Genomic DNA, 23,632 nt, shown 5'->3' with positions numbered 1-23,632 from the left:
TATAGACTCTTATCCCTCTTTTAAGCTTCATTTCTATTTAGTAAGTGTCCCTCTTCTTTCCCTCCCCCCTCCTTTCTTCCCTCCCCCAATGGGGCTCTGAGTGACTGACCCAGCAGTCCTCCAAAGGTGACAGCGGGCGACAGAGCAGCGAAGTAGATGAAGATGATGGCAGCCATGCACTGGGGGTTGAGTGCATCACGGAAGTCACTGGCATATTTGGGGTAGCGCCGTACGGCGTCACTGATCAGCCCCCCAAACAGGCGGCCCGACCGGCGAAGAGGGTCATCCCCAGGTTTGAAGGGTGCCTGCAGAGCTGAGGGAGGGAGGGGGTTATTTGCTGGTCAGGTAGCCCTCAAGCTCCTTCCTCCAGTACATGTCTTTGTCACCCTTGTCCATAGGACCTTTGGGGTTTTTGGCCAGTAGTTTGCCCTTCGGTTCCTCTCTGGAGTATGTGTCTGTGCATATCTGTGTGTATCAGTGTATACCTGTCTCTATTACCTTTATCCTTTGGGCTCTTGGGCTCTTTGACCTTGAGCTTCTTGACCTGTTGCTCCTCTCTCTTGTGGAGCATCTCTCTCTGGAAGCGGGCCACCGAGCGAAGCAGCTCCTCGCCGCCCACCTCAGACGGCGGCAGCACAATGCTACAGTCCAGAAAGCTGTTGATGGCGTTCAGCAGATCCTGCCGCTCGTCCGCCATGTACGCCGCCTCGTGGAAGTGCTGCGGTAAAATAATAACAATAATTATCAGAGTTATTCAAAGTGATTTACAGGACAGTGAGTGCATACATTTTCTGTATGTGATCCCTGTGAGAGTTGAAGCCACAATCTTTGTGTTGCTAGTGCCACGCTCTTACCAACTGAGCCACACAGGGCAGTATGGGTTACCCAACGGTTAACTCGCCTTGTCAGACATAAGTGTGGAGATGGAGCGGCCGATCTGGTGGTAGTCGATGTTGGCGATGGGCGGGCCCATTAGAAGGAAGAGGAAACGTACAGGGACGGGCACCTCCAGCACAGACTCCAGCAGCACGGCTTCCTGCAGACGCACAAATGCCATGGATGGCTGCTCCAGGAAGGCCACGGTGCCTGCGAGAGACAGTTATTACATGTAATTGAACTTTAATGATTCGAGACAAGCAACACTGAAACATGCATGAGAGCACCAGCTGTTCCAGACGAATGTATGATCACGCTCTCCGTAGCCGATGTGAGTACGGCCTTTAAACAGGTTAACATTCACAAGGCTGCAGACTGATTACCAGGACACGTACTCAGAGGATGCGCTGACCAGCTGGCAAGCATCTTCACTGACATTTTCAACCTCTCCCTGACCCAGTCTGTAATACCTACATGTTTCAAGGAAACCTCTGCAACTGGATCCTGGACCTCCTGACAGCCCACCCCCAGGTGGGGAGGATAGGCAACAATGCATCCGCCAAGCTGACACTTAACATGGGGGCCCCTCAGGGCTGCATGCTTAGTCCCCTCCTGTACACCCTGTTCACCCACGACAGTTTGTTAGGCCTGATCACCGATGACGATCCCTTATTCCATGAGGGATGAGGTCAGAGACCTAGCAGTGTAGTACCAGAACAACAACCTCTCCCTCATGGACTATAGGAAACGGAGGGTCGAGCACGCCCCCATTCACATCAACAGGGCTGTAGTGGAGCGGGTCAAGAGTTCAAGCTCCTTGGTGTCCACATCACTAAGGATGTATCATGGTCCACACTCACCAACACAGTCGTGAAGAGGGCACGACAATGCCTCTTCCCTCTCAGGAGCCGCAAAAGATTTGGCATGGGCCCTCAGATCCTCAAAAAGATCTACAGCTGCACTATTGAGAGCATCTTGACTGGCTGCATCACCGCTTGGTATGGCAACAGCTTGGCATCCGACCGCAAGGCGGATGTGCGTACAGCCCAGCACATTACTGGTGCCAAACTCCCTGCCATCCAGGACCTTTATACCAGGCGGTTTCAGATACTTTTTCAAAGACTCCAGCAACACAAGTCATAGACTGATCTCTCTGCTACCGCACGGGAAGCATCAAGTCTGAACAGCTTCTACCCACGAGCCATAAGATTGCTAAATAGTAAGTTAACTAGTTAACCAAATAGCTACCCAGACTATCTGCATTGACCCCCTTTCTTTTTTTTACACTTTTTTCTGTAGCCAGGTTCTCATTACTCATTGTGTATTTATTATTAATTGCATTATTAAGTGTTTTACTTTTCTATTGTTTCTCTATTGTCTTACTCTCTACATTGTTGGGCAGGGCCTGTAAGTAAGCATTTCACTGTCTATCCCTGTTGTCTACGAAGCATGTGACAAATAACATTTGATTTGATTTGTAAAGTAAGGCATACCTACGAGGACGACGGTGGCCTCTGCATTTTCCGGAATCTTCTCCAGCAACTTGAGCTCATGTTTGGACTTGGACCTGTGCATGCCCAATTTGGGAGGATTGTCTTTCTGTAGACGAAAACATCGATTAGACACCAAAAACCCACACACACTCAGACAAAAAAAACACATAAACAATCACCTAGACAAGTGGATAAAGATGAATGCGTACACCCACCCAGAAACACAACTCAAACAACACACTACTACACAAACAGAGCTCACAAAAACGCTCAGACTCACAAACAACCTGCACACACAGACACACTCAACCCCACACACTCCCAAAAACACAGCCACACTTTCAAGTGAAGACCTCGCTCTTCTCCATGTCAATGCGGGTGTCTGGAAGGATGCAGGTGGCCTCTCCTCCACCTACGACGGGGTCAATGACAGAGGGCTCGGCTTGGCCTATGTGGTTGCTGCTGCTGTGGTGGTTCACCATCAGGGAGGCCAGGCTGGCGGCAGAGATGTTCTGCGTGAAAGAGCTGTGTTCTTTCTCATCGCTCGGGTGACTGCAGAGGAGAGAGAGAACGCCTGAACTGAGTTTGTGTAGAAGCACCAATGATGTATATAAACACTGTGAATACCGTAGGTAGCAGGGTAGATAAAGGATTACATACAGCAAGACAAAAAGAGATACCTGTGTTTGAGTAGTAGGGCTCTGAGGACATTGGCCCGGTCCTCCACTTTGATCTGGTCAGAGATTATCATCTGCTCCACCACCTGATGGGCAATGCCAGGCAAGGTGTGCTGGTTCAGGTCCAGCAGCACCGCACCTAAAAAAAAAAACAATGTGCCCCTTTAATGCCACAAACGCTACTTCATTCTCTTGCCTTTCTCATCCCTCGATTTGTATTTATTCCTCCTTTATTTTCCCTTCCTCCCCAATCTCTTCCTACCCTCTCTCTTCATCACCCCTTTTTCTCTTTTCCTAACTCACCCCTTCCCTCTTTACCCTCTCCTTTCCCCACTCCTTCTCCCCCTCGCCCTCTTTATTCCCACCTAGTCCCTCCCTTCCCCCCCTTTCTTTCCTCACTGTCCCCTCTTTCTCTCACCGTGGGAGATGGTCTTGCGGAGCTCCAGAAGACTACGGAAGGAGAGTGAGGCAACGTGGGGTTTGCCCCAGCGGTCCGTCTCCTCCTCCACGTCCTCCTCAAATTTGATCCAGCGGGCCGTCTCCCGCCACTGCAACTCCTGGTTCTTATCCATCACCAACTCGTTCAGCTCCACAAACACCTGGGAGGTTATATACATCGGTTTTGCAACTCTGTGAAATCCAGACAACTGCTTCCTGATTGTCCATTGGGTGTGAATGTTTTGGAAGTCTTTTAACATATCCCAACCAGTTTGAAAACAATGTGAAGCCCTTGATGGCCCATCAGCAGGCAATCACGCATACCAAGTTGAGAGCCTGTGTGAAGGTCTGTGAGATGGTTTCTCAGTACTCCTTTTTACATAATACAGTAGCTTAACAGGAATGATAAACCGATATCACAATATGCCTTGCACAAATCGATAACAAATGAATCAATATTTGTGCCCAACACTATGCTTTATAGTACGCAGTAGTACTGATCTGAAACATCTAATCTAGAAACCATCTAATCTCGAATACAACTTCAGATAGAAATTCTTCTTTTTGTTTTCCTAACACCCCAGACACAACACACAAAAACACACAGCAAACATTTGGGTGGAGCACGGGGTGGAGCACGGGGTGGAGCACGGGGTGGAGCACGGGATCTTTCTGTAGACAAACAGTGGGGATTAGAAAGTCACACCCATTTTAGGTTCCAACTCGTGTCTCAATAATGAGAAATGTAGGACATTGGACCATACTTATTAGTGTTTCTAGTGTTATTACTCTGAGACCAAGAAGAAACCCAAAAGTTTCCACAACAAAAACATGTGTTGTATCAACCAGACTAAGCTCCCACGAACAACAATAACACGTTAAAACAGGTGTTGTATCAACCAGACTAAGCTCCCACGAACAACAATAACACGTTAAAACAGGTGTTGTATCAACCAGACTAAGCTCCCACGAACAACAATAACACGTTAAAACAGGTGTTGTATCAACCAGACTAAGCTCCCACGAACAACAATAACACGTTAAAACAGGTGTTGTATCAACCAGACTAAGCTCCCACGAACAACAAAAACACGTTAAAACAGGTGTTGTATCAACCAGACTTAGCTCCCACGAACAACAATAACACGTTAAAACAGGTGTTGTATCAACCAGACTAAGCTCCCACGAACAACAATAACACGTTAAAACAGGTGTTGTATCAACCAGACTTAGCTCCCACCAACAACAATAACACATTAAAACAGGTGTTGTATCAACCAGACTAAGCTCCCACAAACAACAATAACACGTTAAAACAGGTGTTGTATCAACCAGACTAAGCTCCCACGAACAACAATAACACGTTAAAACAGGTGTTGTATCAACCAGACTAAGCTCCCACGAACAACAATAACACGTTAAAACAGGTGTTGTATCAACCAGACTAAGCTCCCACAAACAACAATAACACGTTAAAACAGGTGTTGTATCAACCAGACTTAGCTCCCACGAACAACAATAACACGTTAAAACAGGTGTTGTATCAACCAGACTAAGCTCCCACTACCAACAATAACACGTTAAAACAGGTGTTGTATCAACCAGACTAAGCTCCCACGAACAACAACAACATGTTAAAACAGGTGTTGTATCAACCAGACTAAGCTCCCACGAACAACAATAACACATCAAAACAGGTGTTGTATCAACTAGACTTAGCTCCCACGAACAACAATAACACATTAAAACAGGTGTTGTATCAACCAGACTTAGCTCCCACGAACAACAATAACACATTAAAACAGGTGTTGTATCAACCAGACTAAGCTCCCACGAACAACAACAACATGTTAAAACAGGTGTTGTATCAACCAGACTAAGCTCCCACGAACAACAATAACACATCAAAACAGGTGTTGTATCAACCAGACTAAGCTCCCACGAACAACAATAACACGTTAAAACAGGTGTTGTATCAACCAGACTTAGCTCCCACGAACAACAACAACATGTTAAAACAGGTGTTGTATCAACCAGACTAAGCTCCCACGAACAACAATAACACATCAAAACAGGTGTTGTATCAACCAGACTAAGCTCCCACGAACAACAATAACACGTTAAAACAGGTGTTGTATCAACCAGACTTAGCTCCCACCAAAAACAATAACCCATTAAAACAGGTGTTGTATCAACCAGACTAAGCTCCCACGAACAACAATAACACGTTAAAACAGGTGTTGTATCAACCAGACTAAGCTCCCACAAACAACAATAACACGTTAAAACAGGTGTTGTATCAACCAGACTAAGCTCCCACGAACAACAATAACACGTTAAAACAGGTGTTGTATCAACCAGACTAAGCTCCCACGAACAACAATAACACGTTAAAACAGGTGTTGTATCAACCAGACTAAGCTCCCACGAACAACAATAACACGTTAAAACAGGTGTTGTATCAACCAGACTAAGCTCCCACGAACAACAATAACACGTTAAAACAGGTGTTGTATCAACCAGACTAAGCTCCCACGAACAACAATAACACATTAAAACATAAGATATTATGGCAACATCCAGCATGCATCAAGTGTCTACAAACACACCATGCTGTATAGGTGTGGTGTTAGAGGGCAATTAACTGCACTCCAAACCAATCTGAAGGCTAACACAGCAAATCCAAAGTTACCCGGGCTAAAACCAGGTTGTACTGGTTCAAAACGACCCTACCTTCTGGTGCCGTGCCATACGACCCACGAACTCCAAGCGAACCATTCTGTCCGAATGCGAGGAGGACCGATACTCAAGCACTGGCTGGGTGAGTGAGAAGCAGAGATACTGACAAATCTAATAGGGCAGGCTTACCTTACACACACTGACACACAGTTACTGGCTCAACAAGAGAGCGCATGTGAAATGGTCTGTCAATTGATTCACTCTCATACACACCCACACGAGAGTTATGTTTACCTGGCTACCCTAATACAACAAACCTAACTCCCTCGCTTACTTCCTAGAGCCCCTTGTGTCGTGTTACCTCTCCTCTTTTTCTTGTGGCATGTGAAAGGCGTCCCTAAGTTCATTTTTAACGTCTCACCTTTCCCTGACTGACTTAAGTACCAAAGCAGGGAGTTAATGTACAGGTGAGACATAAAAACAACTTGACATGTGCTACTCACGTCACTGCCTGCTACTTATAACCAGCAGTAACACTACTGGCCTACACCAGTGGGGGGCAAATTAAATGTATTATTAATAGCATACAACAACGTTATGTAAGTCTGTGATAGACCATTCCGGTGAAGTGGTAGCAAAACATGGAATTGGGCCAAAATCACTGCCCATTAAACTCATTACCCTCTTGTTCCATGGTACCCACCTCATGTGGGGTACGGTCCAACTTGCAGCAGTGGGCACTAGGCTCCTTGTGGTCTTTGCTGATGTGCACCACCTGACCCTTGTTGCTCTTCCTGACCAGGTGACGGCGCACCGCAGGCACATCCTCGAACCTGTGACCTACGGAACATGGGGACAGAGAGAAAGAGAGATGGAAAGAGACAAATAAAGAGAAAGTTACTTTCTTGTCCCAAACTGATTTTCTCCTTGTTGAGTCATCAGATCAGGTACAGCCATATTTTTTCCATGACAACATCTAAACATTTGGGAAAGACACTATGTTTTGGTTGTTATCTGACCGGGTTACAAGCAGTTAAATATGTATTTTTGTGGTCGCTGAAATGATGTCTAAAATATCTCCTATTACATTCAAACCATGACATCACAAAAGACTTCGGTATAACGTCATTGCAACTAGTTTTGCCACCTGCAGTGTGTTTTTACAAGTACGGTGAGAACACGCTCATATTCCCACAGGAGCACTTTTCTAGAAAATAACATTTCAGGATTGGCATAGCAATAGGAAAGCTTCCCAGGGAATCTTTGTGAGACTAAGGTATAAAAGCCCAAAGAAAACAAATTAACATTTGTCAAGACTAACCCCACCATCATCAACGAGCCAACATTTTCTTTCTTCACTCACTTCACATAGCTCAAGTAGAGGCTAATTCATGGCTATCTCATTAAAATAATGGTTAGCAAACCATTGATATACATGTTTAACATGTTGATCTGAATGACAAACTTGCATATTCTATTATAGGTTACAACAGTATAATAATTATGTAATTATATATGATGTCATGGATACTCACAAACAAATTGCCTCTGACTCAAAGAAAAGCGCAGTCGCAACGTTTTGACTTTCAAAACACAGAACCAAACCATGCTTCCAAAATGACTGTTTTCCAAAGAATGACATATGGGCACGCGTCACACACACGCTCACAGACTGTTATCTGAACATGAAACTAACAATGGAAAACTGGGAAAGAACTCTGGTGGTGGGCAGCGATGGGCTCTTTGAAAATGTTCACATTCCAACAGTGCACACTGAGCATGTGGGATGGACGGCCTTGTTTTCTTGTACACAGAACAATAAATTGCGTATTAGGATCACATTTAAGATAACAAATGCAAATTGACTGTGGAGAATGGTCTTTTTGTGTCGAAATATCAAGGGTTTGAAAGCTTTCCATAAAGGGTAAGGACAATGCAGATATAAAAATATGTCTTGGTCAAGTCATTATTGAACAACATTCTTTCATTGTTTCTTCCTAGTTATGATTTCATTTGGTTATCCATGAAAGTTACTGACAAATACCCTATAGATTAACATGGCATTTTTGTGACATCATACTACTGTAGAACTTCTGTGACCACACAGTGGTGTGATATAACTGCAGATTTTACTATGACATCATTCTTGCATTCTTACATATGGGAAGTCATTGAAATGATGCTGCTATGATGTCAAAGTAATATCAAAGGTACAGTCCCAGTAGAGAAGTCAGGCGCAGGAGAGAAAAGACTGTGTTACAACGGCGCAGTTTAATGAATAAAATCACCGTGAACATAAACAATATATCCAATGGGACAAAAACCCCAGACATAACGTGCACAAGTACTTACAATAAACACTACCGGACGAGGACATGTGGGGAACGGAGGGTTAAATACACAACATGTAATTGATGGAACTGAAACCAGGTGTGTGGGAAGACCAGACAAAACAAATGGAAAATGAAAGGTGGATCGGCGATGGCTAGAAGACCGGTGACGTCGACCGCCGAATGTCGCCCGAACAAGGAGAGGACAATGATGTCACGGTAATATCAAAATGAATCTCCTGTGTAGGCCTGGAAATTCTGCAATGATGTCATAGTATTATCAAAATGAATCCCCTGTGAAGTCATTGAAATTATGCTGCAATGTCACAGTAATATCAAAGTTCATCCTCTGTGTAGTCATGGAAGTAATGCTGCAATGATGTCACGGTAATATCAAAGTTCATCCTCTGTGAAGTCATGGAAATAATGCTGCAATGTCACAGTAATATCAAAGTTCATCCCCTGTGTAGTCATGGAAATAATGCTGCAATGTCACGGTAATATCAAAGTTCATCCTCTGTGAAGTCATGGAAATAATGCTGCAATGTCACAGTAATATCAAAGTTCATCCCCTGTAAAGTCATTAAAAAGCTGCTGCAATGATGTCATAGTAATACTGAAATGAATCCCCTGTGAAGTTAATGAAATGATGCTGAAAACAGTTTAGTCATGACATGCTGCTATTATGTCACATGTGTGAATCAGTCCCGTGTCATGGAAATGCAATTATTTCATTCTATAAATTACATGATGCAATTCTATGCTCCAAAAATCATACCCCTCTGAGTATAGTTCCTGTAAAGTTTTCCTCTTTCCAGATAGTTGTTCCTTGCCACTGTGGTACTGCTTGATCTTTGGGGTTCTCGGTCGGGAAAATGATATTTATTGATTGATTGGTAGACTGACTGACTCATTGATTAGAACTCACTCTTGATGCCATCCAGGTCGGCGGACCCCAGCATCTGGGCCTCGCTGTCGTCGGTGGCCTGGCGCTGGTGGCACTCCTGCTGCCCACCCGTCATGTTGCCCGAGCGCCGGCGCTCCTGCAGGTCGTAGCCGCGGCTGCCAGGGGGCGGTGTCCTGGAGGAGGAAGAGGAGGAGGAGGGAGGCGTGGAGCCCCGTGTGGAGGGGTTGTGGGACTCCCGGGAGGGGCCAGAGGATAGGCCATTCCTCCCTTTGTTGGGGGCCAACACTGAGTCCACTGGCTCACTGGGACAACGATGATGACGTACAAGTAATTAGACAGACGGATGGACAGGCAGGCAGACAGATGAAGTATTGTGCCTGTGTTTCTCTGTGCACACACTTAACTATATGCATGTGTTTGCAAGTGTGTGTACATTGCTTTATCAGTTTGTGTGTGTCACAGGAGGTTAGTGGCACCTTAATTGGGGAGGACGGGCTGTTGGTAGTGGCTGGAGCGGAATAGGTGAAATGGGATCAAATACATGAAGCACATGGTCTCCATGGTGTGTGTTGGTTCATGTCAGTCTGTGCATGTGTTTATGTGTATGTGTGTTTGTGTACATCTTTCTCACTTACTCCGTGGCATCCTCTGGCATGTTGGTACCCAGGGCAGTCTCGGGCACGATGGTGAGGCGTCTGGTAAGGGTGGCACTGGCAGGGTCATCCTCAGACACGAAGAACTACAGAGAGGAAAGATTGGGGTCAATGAGGAAGAGGCCTATCTAATAAAAAAGAAAGTAGCTGAGTGTGTGTGTACAGTATGTACTATATGTAAGTGTGTATACTATAAAACTAATATACTATAAACCACTATAATATAATGTAAGCCAGTATAAGCTTGCAACTCTACCTGCACATCCTCGTTGTGTGTGTCCGTGTCAGTATCAGGTGTGGGTGTGGTGGTCTGCCCCCCCTCTCCATCGTTCTGGCTGTAGGACTCATCTGCGTCCTCTTCTTCCTCGTCCTCCTCTATGTTGAGTGCTCCGCCAGGCCCGGATCCTCTCCTCCATCCCGCTCCCTTCTTCTTGCTCTTCTTCTTCCTCCTTTCTGGGGGTAGTTTGGACAGCGGGTGGTGGATGTGGTGGGAGGAGTGGCGGTGGTCTGCAGACAGGAGAAATAAACCGTGTTTGGTCAAGTAGTCATTTGGTGACACACTTCCTTGTTTGCATTGAGATGATATTTGTTGAGAAGCGTTGTCTGTCTTTTAATGGGCATCAAAAGCTGATGAAAGATACATTTTTGATGGACAGTCATGGCCCATACTCAATACTACTTCCAACCAGAATGTGATGTCAAGCTGTACACGGTAACTGATACCCTTTCTATGGTACATAAAACAGTGATTTAATAGACGAATGTTAACAAGTAAACATTGGTGGCTCACACTCAAAGTCTTCCTCGTTGTAGGCACGGTGTTTCTTTGGGGGTCCACGGGCCGGTGGGTGGAGGATCTGCTGGAAGAGCTGCACCCCCAGGGTCTTGTTCAGGTCCTGCTCTTCATCATCATCATCTTCACTCCGCCTAGAAGGGGCCGATGGCTTGACCGGGGAGGGTGGGTGGTCGATGGTTCGAGGTTAGTAATTATTTCATCATAGTCATGGATTCCTATTTATATAAGATTTTATGTTGTTTGTGCATTGCCCTGTGACAAACAATGTTAGTATACAACATGTTACTGCTCACATATACCCTTTAATCATATAGATTTGGAAAGCTGAGATTCACAGCTATCAATCAGGCACATTTGTAGAATGTTCCGGTCAACAGAACCTTGACATTTGACCTCTAGGGTACATATCAGAATTACCTGTATAAATTGCTTTAAAAAGTAAACCCTGATATGTTTTAATCTTTGTTTGACAAGTGGTTCTGAAAGGTCATGAAATGAACTTACTTTCAAATGATATATAATAAAAAAGCAACTTAGAAAGCACCAGCTATAACTATTGTTTAAAAATAGCCCATATTGTGCCATTGGTATCAAAATGTTGGAAGATTAGCTATATAATTTCATGTAGTGGGGCACCTATGTTTTTGAATTGTAACTTTGGTGATATTCTACACTGCATTTCACACACACAGCTAGAACAGGGTTTTAAAAATGTTTGAGAGATACAGCTCAATGACATCTTATTGGATTTCTCCCTGCATCATCATACCTGTATGACATTATAAATGTAGTATGCCCAATAATATCTTAAAATGTTCATAGTGATGTAGAATATACAACCAAAGGAGCCAGGTGTGCCAGATATGTAAAGATGACAAATTATTCACACAATTGTGGTAAGAATGTGCCAAAATGCTGTCTGATTCACTAATTTATGAATATGTTTCAAGCCTTAATTACAATACTTCATCTTCAAACATGTAAAAATGGATTTACAGAGCCTTCAGAAAGTATTCATACCACTTGACTTATTACACATTTTGTTGTGATTCAGCCTGATTTCAAAATGGATTAAATATTTATATATTTTTTTACCCATCTACACACAATTTTTGTTAGGACATTCAAAAAAGGCTTAACAAAAATGCAATTGCTAACTAGAAATTAGCATCATCATAAACTGCTCATGCAACTACAGCATACTATGGGATATGATTAGGAGACATGGAAGTGCAAAGCATCATGGGCTCCCGAGTGGCGTCAACACAGACTCGATTCCAGGCTGTATCACAACCGGCCACGATTGGGAGTCCCATAGGGCGGCACACAATTGGCCCAGCGGTATCCGTTTTAGGGTTTGGCTGGGGTAGACCGTCATTGAAAATAAGAATTTGTTCTTAACTGACTTGCCTAGTTAAATAAAGATTAAATAAAAAGAATAACAATAATTGATTACCATCGGCAACACTAGAGGGAGACATGGCCACAGGTAAACACCAGGTGACTGACATTTACCAGTCACCTGATATATTGAAACAAAAGCTTTAAAAAACACTGTATACTACATTAATTTGAAAAATGTCCTAACCAATTACAGTTTAAAAGTCTATTTGGTTGTTTAAAAGTCTAATGGCAGTGGTAAAATGTTTGTCTATTTGCATTAGTGATGGACAGTTGGCTCTGGTTGTGGAGCCAGTGCTGTCTCCCCTTCTCTGTGGTAGGAGATCATGTAGAGGGTGGTCAGGTTGGTGCATGTCAGTGACAAATCTTCTGCTTGCTCTATCAGTGAATGGTAGTGGTGGAAGGGTCAGTGGGATGTCTCTGTTTTTGTTATTATCTTGCTTGCCCTTTTCTGTACCCTATCCAGTGCAGCTTGCAGCTTCTTTGTGCAGTCCACCTTCACCACACTGGCATACTCCAGGTCGGATCAGAGTGCTGTAGATGTAATCAGCAGGAAAGCCTTTTCTTGCCATTACAGTCAGGAAGTGGAAACGCCTTGAAGCCTTGAGTCGGTCTCTATTAGCCAGGTGTGTGAGGCTCTGACCAGTGCATTTGTTGTGCTGTGTTTAGGCAAGTATGCATGCTGTTTTTTTTGTTGCATTCTTCAAGATCAACTGGTATGAGCTTCTTGACAATGAGCCTTTCCTGGACTTTGCCTAGACAGGATGTCAGAGAGATTGGTCTCCAATCATTTTTCTGTCCAGGACTGGAGACCTTAGGAATGGGGCAAATGTTAGTGGTCTTCCACTCTGTAGGTACAGAGCCCAGTTGATAGGAGGTGTTAACTAAGTGAGTGACCACTGGCGCTAAAACTTCTGAAAATTCCTTAAGTAACCATCTGGACCACATGCTTTCTTAGGACTGAGTCTTGAAAGAGCTTGTTTCACTTGTCCAATGTTGCATAGTTCTCCTTCCCCAACAGGCCTAGGAAGAGCAAAAACAGTGAAGGATGTATTTCCTGTCCATGTTTCAGCAATTAAGTTTTTCAAGACCTCGGCAACATTGTCAGTTTCCACATCGTCAATCTGTATCATCCCTCTAAATGATTTTTAACAACCAAGCTCTTTATTGATGAAGTCCAACCACTCGTTTGGGTTATTCTTGTTAAATTGATTGAATTTAATTTAATTAGTGTAGTAGTTTTTCATTGCCCCACGGATAAGCTTTTGAACGGAGTTTCCACTTTTTTCTATTTCTCAGTTTCCCCCCCAATTATTAAATATTTTTGCCATTTCTTGATGGACACTTTTAGTTGTTCCGTCATCCATGGCTTGTCCCGGGATGTTTTTTTTTAAATGATATTGAATGGACATACATACAGTGGGGCAAAAAAGTATTTAGTCAGCCACCAATTGTGCAAGTTCTCCCATTTAAAAAGACGAGAGGCCTGTAATTTTCATCATAGGTACACTTCAACTATGACAGACAAAATGAGAGAAAAAATAAATAAAAAATCACATTGTAGGATTCTTTGTGAATTTATTTGCAAATTATGGTGGAAAATAAGTATTTGGTCAATAACAAAAGTTTCTCAATACTTTGTTATATACCCTTTGTTGGCAATGACAGAGGTCAAACGTTTTCTGTAAGTCTTCACAAGGTTTTCACACACTATTGCTGGTATTTTGGCCCATTCCTCCATGCAGATCTCCTCGAGAGCAGTGATGTTTTGGGGCTGTTGCTAGGCAACACAGACCTTCAACTCTATCCAAATATTTTCTATGGGGTTGAGATCTGGAGACTGGCTAGGCCACTCCAGGACCTTGAAATGCTTCTTACGAAGCCACTCCTTCGTTGCCCGGGCGGTGTGTTTGGGATCATTGTCATGCTGAAAGACCAAGCCACGTTTCATCTTCAATGCCCTTGCTGATGGAAGGAGGTTTACATTCAAAATCTCACGATACATGGCCCCATTCATTCTTTCCTTTACACGGATCAGTCGTCCTGGTCCCTTTGCAGACAAACAGCCCCAAAGCATGACGTTTCCACCCCCATGCTTCACAGTAGGTATGGTGTTCTTTGGATGCAACTCAGCATTCTTTGTCCTACAAACATGACGAGTTTTTACCAAAAAGTTATATTTTGGTTGCATCTGACCATATGACATTCTCCCAATCTTCTTCTGGATCATCCAAATGCTCTCTAGCAAACTTCAGACGGGCCTGGACATGTACTGGCTTAAGCAGGGGGACACGTCTGGCACTGCAGGATTTGAGTCCCTGGCGGCGTAGTGTGTTACTGATGGTAGGCTTTGTTACTTTGGTCCCAGCTCTCTGCAGATCATTCACTAGGTCCCCCCATGTGATTCTGGGATTTTTGCTCACCGTTCTTGTGATCATTTTTAACCCACGGGGTGAGATCTTGCATGGAGCGCCAGATCGAGGGAGATTATCAGTGGCTTGTATGTCTTCCATTTCCTAATAATTGCTCACACAGTTGATTTCTTCAAACCAAGCTGCTTACCTATTGCAGATTCAGTCTTCCTAGCCTGGTGCAGGTCTACAATTTTGTTTCTGGTGTCCTTTGACAGCATTTTGGTCTTGGCCATAGTGGAGTTTGGAGTGTGACTGTTTGAGGTTGTGGACAGGTGTCTTTTATACTGATAACAAGTTGAAACAGGTGCCATTAATACAGGTAACGAGTGGAGGACAGAGGAGCCTCTTAAAGAAGAAGTTACAGGTATGTGAGAGCCAGAAATCTTGCTTGTTTGTAGGTGACCAAATACTTATTTTCCACTATAATTTGCAAATAAATTCATTAAAAATCCTACAATGTGATTTTCGGATATTTTTTTTTTCTCATTTTGTCTGTCATATTTGAAGTGTACTTATGATAAATTACAGGCCTCTCTCATCTTAAGTGGGAAAACTTGCAAAATTGGTGGTTGACTAAATATTTTTTTCCCCACTGAACATCAAGGGCCATTTGTATGTTGGTGTTAAAGATCTACAACTTTTCATCCATGTTCTCCTCATTGTAGACAGCTGACCAGTCAGTGATGGCCAGACACCAGGCTAGGGCCTCCTTTCTCTCAAACAACCTGTTGCCCTACTCTGTATTGCATTTCCTTCCCATGTTTAGGTACACTGGTGGGAGTGAGTTGCAGACACTGGTGGCCACTTGAGCCCAGCGGGGCCAACACAGTAGGGGTGCTGATCAGATCAATCATGGAGTCTCCACGGGTCTTATTTTTGACAACCTGTTTTAAATTGGGCTGGGAGTTAAGGGACAGGGTTAGGGCCTTAGTAGGTAGATGATTGAAATCCCCACATAAGACAATACCTACTTCAGATGATTTCAGCTTCACAGAGGTAATGGTGTTAGTGAGATAGTTAATCGCTTGCTGTTGCAGTTTATTCTCAATAAGCCCATGGAGGATAGTAAAGTGGTCCAACAACCCACTCTGAGCACAACTGGATCCAGAAACACTCTAACTCATCTCGTTCAAGGTCAGTGCGTATCTTAACCTGGAGACTATCGTCCACATATTGCCACTACTCCTCCATTCATATTTAGGCTAGGATTTTTGACCTACATGAACACCTGAAAACCCTCTATGTTTAGGGACTTATCTGGAATGTTGTCTTGTGCCCATGTTTCCATTACACAACCAATTTCAGCCCTGGATTATAGGAGTAAAAGCTCTAACTCATCCACTTTGTCTAGCAGAGATCTGGAATTGCAAGTTCGGGCATTTGGCATCTTCTGCTTTCTTTATTACAGGGAAGACTCTGTCGCTTGGTACTTCTACATGACTGACAGTTTTGGCATGCCTGATATCAACGACAGTACCTCGGCCAAGGAGTTCCTATTGGACGGCCTCAAAACAAATTTCCTTTGATGAATGGAGCCAGAGGTGTGGTAAGTTTCCTAAGATTCCAAAGGGAATTCGGTGAGTTTTCACAAATGTTTCTGGAATCCATTTTACTTGCTTAAAGTCCTTCAATTTTTTTTCTTTACAAGTTACCAATTCTGCAACAGAACTGACCACACAGACAATATATATAATCTATATACATGTCCACCAAAAACAAATGGATGGCTAATATATTGTACCAGGGTCATTGATGTATCAAAACAACAGGACCAGCAAAGACATATCATCCATATATTCACTCCTACATTTTATATATAGGGAACTCATGTTGCCTTCTACTAAATTAAAAACAATTATTTCCATGCCTATTACACAGGTCGATGTTAAAACTAACAGATCAAAAAACGATCAGAATCATAAGCAGTATTTAACCAAGCACTGTACTTTCAACCGGTAAACAATATCACATTCTTAACAGGTCAACCCCACATGTCAATGGCAGCATCATAAAACTGTGTAAACTCAACAAAAAAAGAAACGTCCTCTCACTGTCAACTGTGTTTATTTTCAGCAAACGTGTAAGTATTTGTATGAACGTATCAATATTCAACAACTGAGACCAACTGAACAAGTTCCACAGACATGTGACTAACAGAAATTGAATAATGTGTCCCTGAACAAAGGGGGGTCAAAATCAAAAGTAACAGTCAGTGCACTATGTTCCGGGTTGGAGCGAGCGGTCGCATCTACACTTCGGTCCGCAGGTAGTATAACTTTTCATTACATTTCATTATAGTACAACGGTTTGATTTGTCTAATCTTAGCAATTTCTTCTTAGCTAGCTACATAGCCGTCTTTGTATCAAAGATAATTGCATAATTATCGTATTTCGTCGTCCTAACGTATCTGCCCAGCAGCTAGCTAAGCAGCTAGCTAACATCCACTGTCCACCAGCACTGTAGAAACTATTACACTCGACTGAACGACTCGATTAGCGTAGTGTCAGCTAGCTACATAGTTGTCTTCGCTGTCTTCGTATCCAAGATAATTGTGTAGTTTAGAGTGTGTAGACTTAGAGTGATTATCTTAATTTACCGAGGTTAGCTAGCCAGCTATTTGTCGTCCTTAACGTAGGAGATGCTGCTAGCTAGCTAGCCAACAGCTAGCCAACCTCTACCGAATTGAACTTCAACTACCCGGTCAACATTCCGCGTCGCTCCACAGGTAGTATCACATTTTCATTTCACTTCATTACAGTACAACGGTTTGATTTGTTTGATCGTAGCTAGCCAGCTACATAGCAGTCTTTGTATCTAAGACAATTGTGTAGTCTAGAGCGATTTTCTAGGTTAGCTGGCCAGCTATTGTCGTTCTTTTAGCGTAGCTAGCCAGCTAGCCCCCGAATAGCAGCACTGTAGAAACTATTACAGTACAACGGTTTGATTTGTTTGATCGTAGCTAGCTAGCTACATAGCCGTCTTTGTTTCTAAGACAATTGTGTAGCCTAGAGCGATTTTCTAGGTTAGCTAGCCAGCTATTGTCGTTCTTTTAAGGTAACGTAACGCAATCAACCTGCTAGCTAGCCGGCTAGCCCCCGAATAGCAGCACTGTAGAAACTATTACACTCGACAGAACGACTTGATTAGTGTAGTGTCAACATCGCAGCCACTACCAGCTAGCCTACAAAGTCAACAACGCAGCCACTGCCAGCTAGCCTACTCCAGCAGTACTGTATCATTTCAATCATTTTAGTCAATAAGATTCTTGCTACGTAAGCTTAACTTTCTGAACATTCGAGACGTGTAGTCCACTTGTCATTCCAATCTCCTTTGCATTAGCGTAGCCTCTTCTGTAGCCTGTCAACTATGTGTCTATCTATCCCTGTTCTCTCCTCTCTGCACAGACCATACAAACGCTCCACACCGCGTGGCCGCGGCCACCCTAATCTGGTGGTCCCAGCGCGCACGACCCACGTGGAGTTCCAGGTCTCCGGTAGCCTCTGGAACTGCTGATCTGCGGCCAACAAGGCAGAGTTCATCTCAGCCTATGCCTCCCTCCAGTCCCTCGACTTCTTGGCACTGACGGAAACATGGATCACCACAGATAACACTGCTACTCCTACTGCTCTCTCTTCGTCCGCCCACGTGTTCTCGCACACCCCGAGAGCTTCTGGTCAGCGGGGTGGTGGCACCGGGATCCTCATCTCTCCCAAGTGGTCATTCTCTCTCTCCCCTTACCCATCTGTCTATCGCCTCCTTTGAATTCCATGCTGTCACAGTTACCAGCCCTTTCAAGCTTAACATCCTTATCATTTATCGCCCTCCAGGTTCCCTCGGAGAGTTCATCAATGAGCTTGATGCCTTGATAAGCTCCTTTCCTGAGGACGGCTCACCTCTCACAGTCCTGGGCGACTTTAACCTCCCCACGTCTACCTTTGACTCATTCCTCTCTGCCTCCTTCTTTCCACTCCTCTCCTCTTTTGACCTCACCCTCTCACCTTCCCCCTACTCACAAGGCAGGCAATACGCTCGACCTCATCTTTACTAGATGCTGTTCTTCCACTAACCTCATTGCAACTCCCCTCCAAGTCTCCGACCACTACCTTGTATCCTTTTCCCTCTCGCTCTCATCCAACACTTCCCACACTGCCCCTACTCGGATGGTATCGCGCCGTCCCAACCTTCGCTCTCTCTCCCCCGCTACTCTCTCCTCTTCCATCCTATCATCTCTTCCCTCTGCTCATACCTTCTCCAACCTATCTCCTGATTCTGCCTCCTCAACCCTCCTCTCTTCCCTTTCTGCATCCTTTGACTCTCTATGTCCCCTATCCTCCAGGCCGGCTCGGTCCTCCCCTCCCGCTCCGTGGCTCGATGACTCATTGCGAGCTCACAGAACAGAGCTCCGGGCAGCCGAGCGGAAATGGAGGAGAACTCGCCTCCCCTGCGGATCTGGCATCCTTTCACTCCCTCCTCTCTACATTTTCCTCCTCTGTCTCTGCTGCTAAAGCCACTTTCTACCACTCTAAATTCCAAGCATCTGCCTCTAACCCTAGGAAGCTCTTTGCCACCTTCTCCTCCCTCCTGAATCCTCCTCCCCCCCCTCCCCCTCCTCCCTCTCTGCAGATGACTTCGTCAACCATTTTGAAAAGAAGGTCGACGACATCCGATCCTCGTTTGCTAAGTCAAACGACACCGCTGGTTCTGCTCACACTGCCCTACCCTGTGCTCTGACCTCTTTCTCCCCTCTCTCTCCAGATGAAATCTCGCTTCTTGTGACGGCCGGCCGCCCAACAACCTGCCCGCTTGACCCTATCCCCTCCTCTCTTCTCCAGACCATTTCCGGAGACCTTCTCCCTTACCTCACCTCGCTCATCAACTCATCCCTGACCGCTGGCTACGTCCCTTCCGTCTTCAAGAGAGCGAGAGTTGCACCCCTTCTGAAAAAACCTACACTCGATCCCTCCGATGTCAACAACTACAGACCAGTATCCCTTCTTTCTTTTCTCTCCAAAACTCTTGAACGTGCCGTCCTTGGCCAGCTCTCCCGCTATCTCTCTCAGAATGACCTTCTTGATCCAAATCAGTCAGGTTTCAAGACTAGTCATTCAACTGAGACTGCTCTTCTCTGTATCACGGAGGCGCTCCGCACTGCTAAAGCTAACTCTCTCTCCTCTGCTCTCATCCTTCTAGACCTATCGGCTGCCTTCGATACTGTGAACCATCAGATCCTCCTCTCCACCCTCTCCGAGTTGGGCATCTCCGGCGCGGCCCACGCTTGGATTGCGTCCTACCTGACAGGTCGCTCCTACCAGGTGGCGTGGCGAGAATCTGTCTCCTCGCCACGCGCTCTCACCACTGGTGTCCCCCAGGGCTCTGTTCTAGGCCCTCTCCTATTCTCTCTATACACCAAGTCACTTGGCTCTGTCATAACCTCACATGGTCTCTCCTATCATTGCTATGCAGACGACACACAATTAATCTTCTCCTTTCCCCCTTCTGATGACCAGGTGGCGAATCGCATCTCTGCATGTCTGGCAGACATATCAGTGTGGATGTCGGATCACCACCTCAAGCTGAACCTCGGCAAGACGGAGCTGCTCTTCCTCCCGGGGAAGGACTGCCCGTTCCATGATCTCGCCATCACGGTTGACAACTCCATTGTGTCCTCCTCCCAGAGCGCTAAGAACCTTGGCGTGATCCTGGACAACACCCTGTCGTTCTCAACCAACATCATGGCGGTGGCCCGTTCCTGTAGGTTCATGCTCTACAACATCCGCAGAGTACGACCCTGCCTCACACAGGAAGCGGCGCAGGTCCTAATCCAGGCACTTGTCATCTCCCGTCTGGATTACTGCAACTCGCTGTTGGCTGGGCTCCCTGCCTGTGCCATTAAACCCCTACAACTCATCCAGAACGCCGCAGCCCGTCTGGTGTTCAACCTTCCCAAGTTCTCTCACGTCACCCCGCTCCTCCGCTCTCTCCACTGGCTTCCAGTTGAAGCTCGCATCCGCTACAAGACCATGGTGCTTGCCTACGGAGCTGTGAGGGGAATGGCACCGCAGTACCTCCAGGCTCTGATCAGGCCCTACACCCAAGCAAGGGCACTGCGTTCATCCACCTCTGGCCTGCTCGCCTCCCTACCACTGAGGAAGTACAGTTCCCGCTCAGCCCAGTCAAAACTGTTCGCTGCTCTGGCCCCCCAATGGTGGAACAAACTCCCTCACGACGCCAGGACAGCGGAGTCAATCACCACCTTCCGGAGACACCTGAAACCCCACCTCTTCAAGGAATACCTAGGATAGGATAAGTAATCCTTCTCACCCCCCCTCCCCCTTAATGATTTAGATGCACTATTGTAAAGTGGCTGTTCCACTGGATGTCAGAAGGTGAATTCACCAATTTGTAAGTCGCTCTGGATAAGAGCGTCTGCTAAATGACTTAAATGTAAATGGTGTGGCCACCAGCTGCATTAAGTTCTGCAGTGCATCTCCTCCTCATGGACCACACCAGATTTGCCAGTTCTTGCTGTGAGATGTTACCCAACTCTTCCACCAAGGAACCTGCAAGTTCCCAGACATTTCTGGGGGGAATGGCCCTTGCCCTCACCCTCCGATCCAACAGGTCCCAGACGTGCTCAATGGGATTGAGATCCGGGCTCTTTGCTGGCCATGGAAGAACACTGACATTCCTGTCATGCAGGAAATCACCCACAGAACAAGCTGGTGGCATTGTCATGTTGGAGGGTCATGTCAGGATGAGCCTGAAGGAAGGGTACCACATGAGGGAGGAAGATGTTTTCCCTGTATCGCACAGCTTTGAGATTACCTGCAATGACAACAAGCTCAGTCCGATGATGATGTGACACACCGCCCAGACCATGACGGACCCTCCACCTCGATCCCGCTCCAGGGTACAGAGTACAGGCGTAACTCATTCCTTCGACGATAAATGTGAATCCGACCATCACCCCTGGTGAGACAAAACCGCGACTTGTCAGGGGAGAGCACTTTTTGCCAGTCCTGTCTGGTCCAGCGACGGTGGGTTTGTGCCCATTGTTGCCGGTGTTGTCTGGTGAGGACCTGCCTTACAACAAGCCTACAAGCCCTCAGTCCAGCCTCTCTCAGCCTATTGCGGACAGTCTGAGCACTGATGGAGGGATGCTGTCCGGTCCTCTGGCAGTCTCTATGGGGGTGCCACAGGGTTCAATTCTCAGGCTGACTCTTTTCTCTGTATATATCAATGATGTTGTTCTTGCTGCAGGCGTTTCCCTGATCCACCTCTACGCAGACGACACCATTCTATATACTTCCGGCCCGTCCTTGGACACTGTGCTATCTAACCTCCAAACAAGCTTCAATGCCATACAATACTCCTTCCGTGGCCTCCAACTGCTCTTAAACGCTAGTAAAACCAAATGTATGCTTTTCAACCGTTCGCTGCCTGCACCTGCACGCCTGACTAGTATCACCACCCTGGATGGTTCCGACCTTGAATATGTGGACATCTATAAGGACCTAGGTGTCTGGCTTGACTGTAAACTCTCCTTCCAGACTCATATCAAACATCTCCAATCGAAAATCAAATCCAGAATTGGCTTTCTATTCTATTCCGCAACAAAGCCTCCTTCACTCATGCCTCCAAACTTACCCTAGTAAAACTGACTATCCTACCAATCCTCAACTTCGGCGACGTCATCTACAAAATAGCTTCCAACACTCTACTCAGCAAACTGGATGCAGTTTATCACAGTGCCATCCGTTTTGTCACTAAAGCACCTTATACCACCCACCACTGCGACTTGTATGCACTAGTCGGCTGGCCCTCGCTCCATATTCGTCGCCAGACCCACTGGTTCCAGGTCATCTACAAGTCCATGCTAGGTAAAGCTCTGCCTTATCTCAGTTCCCTGGTCACGATAGCAACACCCACCCGTAGCACGCGCTCCAGCAGGTGTTTCTCACTGATCATCCCTAAAGCCAACACCTCATTTGGCCACCTTTCGTTCCAGTTTTCTGCTGCCTGTGACTGGAACGAATTGCAGAAATCACTGAAGCTGGAGACTTTTATCTCCCTCACCAACTTCAAACATCTGCTATCTGAGCAGCTAACCGATCGCTGCAGCTGTACATAGTCTTATCGGTAAATAGCCCACCCAATTATACCTACCTCATCTCTATACTGTTTTTATTTATTTACTTTTCTGCTCTTTTGCACATCAATATCTCTACCTGTACATGACCATCTGATCATTTATCACTCCAGTGTTAATCTGCAAAATTGTAATTATTCGCCTACCTCCTCATGCCTTTTGCACACAATGTATATAGACTCCCCTTTTTTTTCTTTTTTTTTCTACTGTGTTATTGACTTGTTAATTGTTTACTCAATGTGTAACTGTGTTGTCTGTTCACACTGCTATGCTTTATCTTGGCCAGGTCGCAGTTGCAAATGAGAACTTGTTCTCAACTAGCCTACCTGGTTAAATAAAGGTTAAATAAATAAAATTAAAATAAATAAAATTGTGCGTTTCTAGTAGAGGTCGACCGATTAATCGGAATGGCCGATTAATTAGGGCCGATTTCAAGTTTTCATAACAATCGGAAATCGGTATTTTTGGACACCGTTGTTTTTTTTTTACACCTTTATTTAATCTTTATTTACCTGTCTGTGTGCTGTCCCCTAAAAATAACTCACACAGCCATTAATGTCTAAACCGCTGGCAACAAAAGTGAGTACACCCCTAAGTGAAAATGTCCAAATTGTCCAAGTTATTTTGAGGGGACAGCAAATTTACACTGTTATACAAGCTGTACACTCAGTACTTTACATTGTAGCAAAGTGTCATTTCTTCAGTGTTGTCACATGAAAAGATACTCAAATATTTACAAAAATGTGAGGGGTGTACTCACTTTTGTGATATACTGTATATATATATATATATATACTGTATACATACATACATACATA

General features: G+C 45.1%; 1 protein-coding gene across 2 annotated transcripts in view; it reads right to left on the bottom strand.

Moving 5' to 3' along the window:
* The window catches only part of LOC135518250 (anion exchange protein 2-like), a 58,281-nt gene that overhangs the window by 18,627 nt on the left and 16,022 nt on the right, over positions 1-23,632 (bottom strand). Inside the window, exons 3-14 of one of the 2 annotated variants that reach the window (XM_064943274.1) lie at positions 10,844-10,997; positions 10,310-10,560; positions 10,036-10,139; positions 9,422-9,702; positions 6,867-7,003; positions 3,465-3,645; positions 3,050-3,185; positions 2,723-2,921; positions 2,370-2,475; positions 902-1,086; positions 499-718; positions 110-313 (exon numbers count right to left, since the gene is read on the bottom strand). In XM_064943274.1, coding sequence (XP_064799346.1) covers positions 110-313; positions 499-718; positions 902-1,086; positions 2,370-2,475; positions 2,723-2,921; positions 3,050-3,185; positions 3,465-3,645; positions 6,867-7,003; positions 9,422-9,702; positions 10,036-10,139; positions 10,310-10,560; positions 10,844-10,997 — 2,158 coding nt within the window. Of the gene's footprint in view, positions 1-109; positions 314-498; positions 719-901; positions 1,087-2,369; positions 2,476-2,722; positions 2,922-3,049; positions 3,186-3,464; positions 3,646-6,866; positions 7,004-9,421; positions 9,703-10,031; positions 10,140-10,309; positions 10,561-10,843; positions 10,998-23,632 lie in introns of those variants that run through there. The other variant, XM_064943282.1, reaches the window with a different exon arrangement.

Source organism: Oncorhynchus masou, chromosome 3 (genome assembly GCF_036934945.1).
Source record: "Oncorhynchus masou masou isolate Uvic2021 chromosome 3, UVic_Omas_1.1, whole genome shotgun sequence".
Taxonomy (NCBI): domain Eukaryota; kingdom Metazoa; phylum Chordata; class Actinopteri; order Salmoniformes; family Salmonidae; genus Oncorhynchus; species Oncorhynchus masou.
The sequence above is the reverse complement of the archived record's forward strand: the minus strand, read 5'-3'. Positions and strand labels throughout refer to the sequence as shown.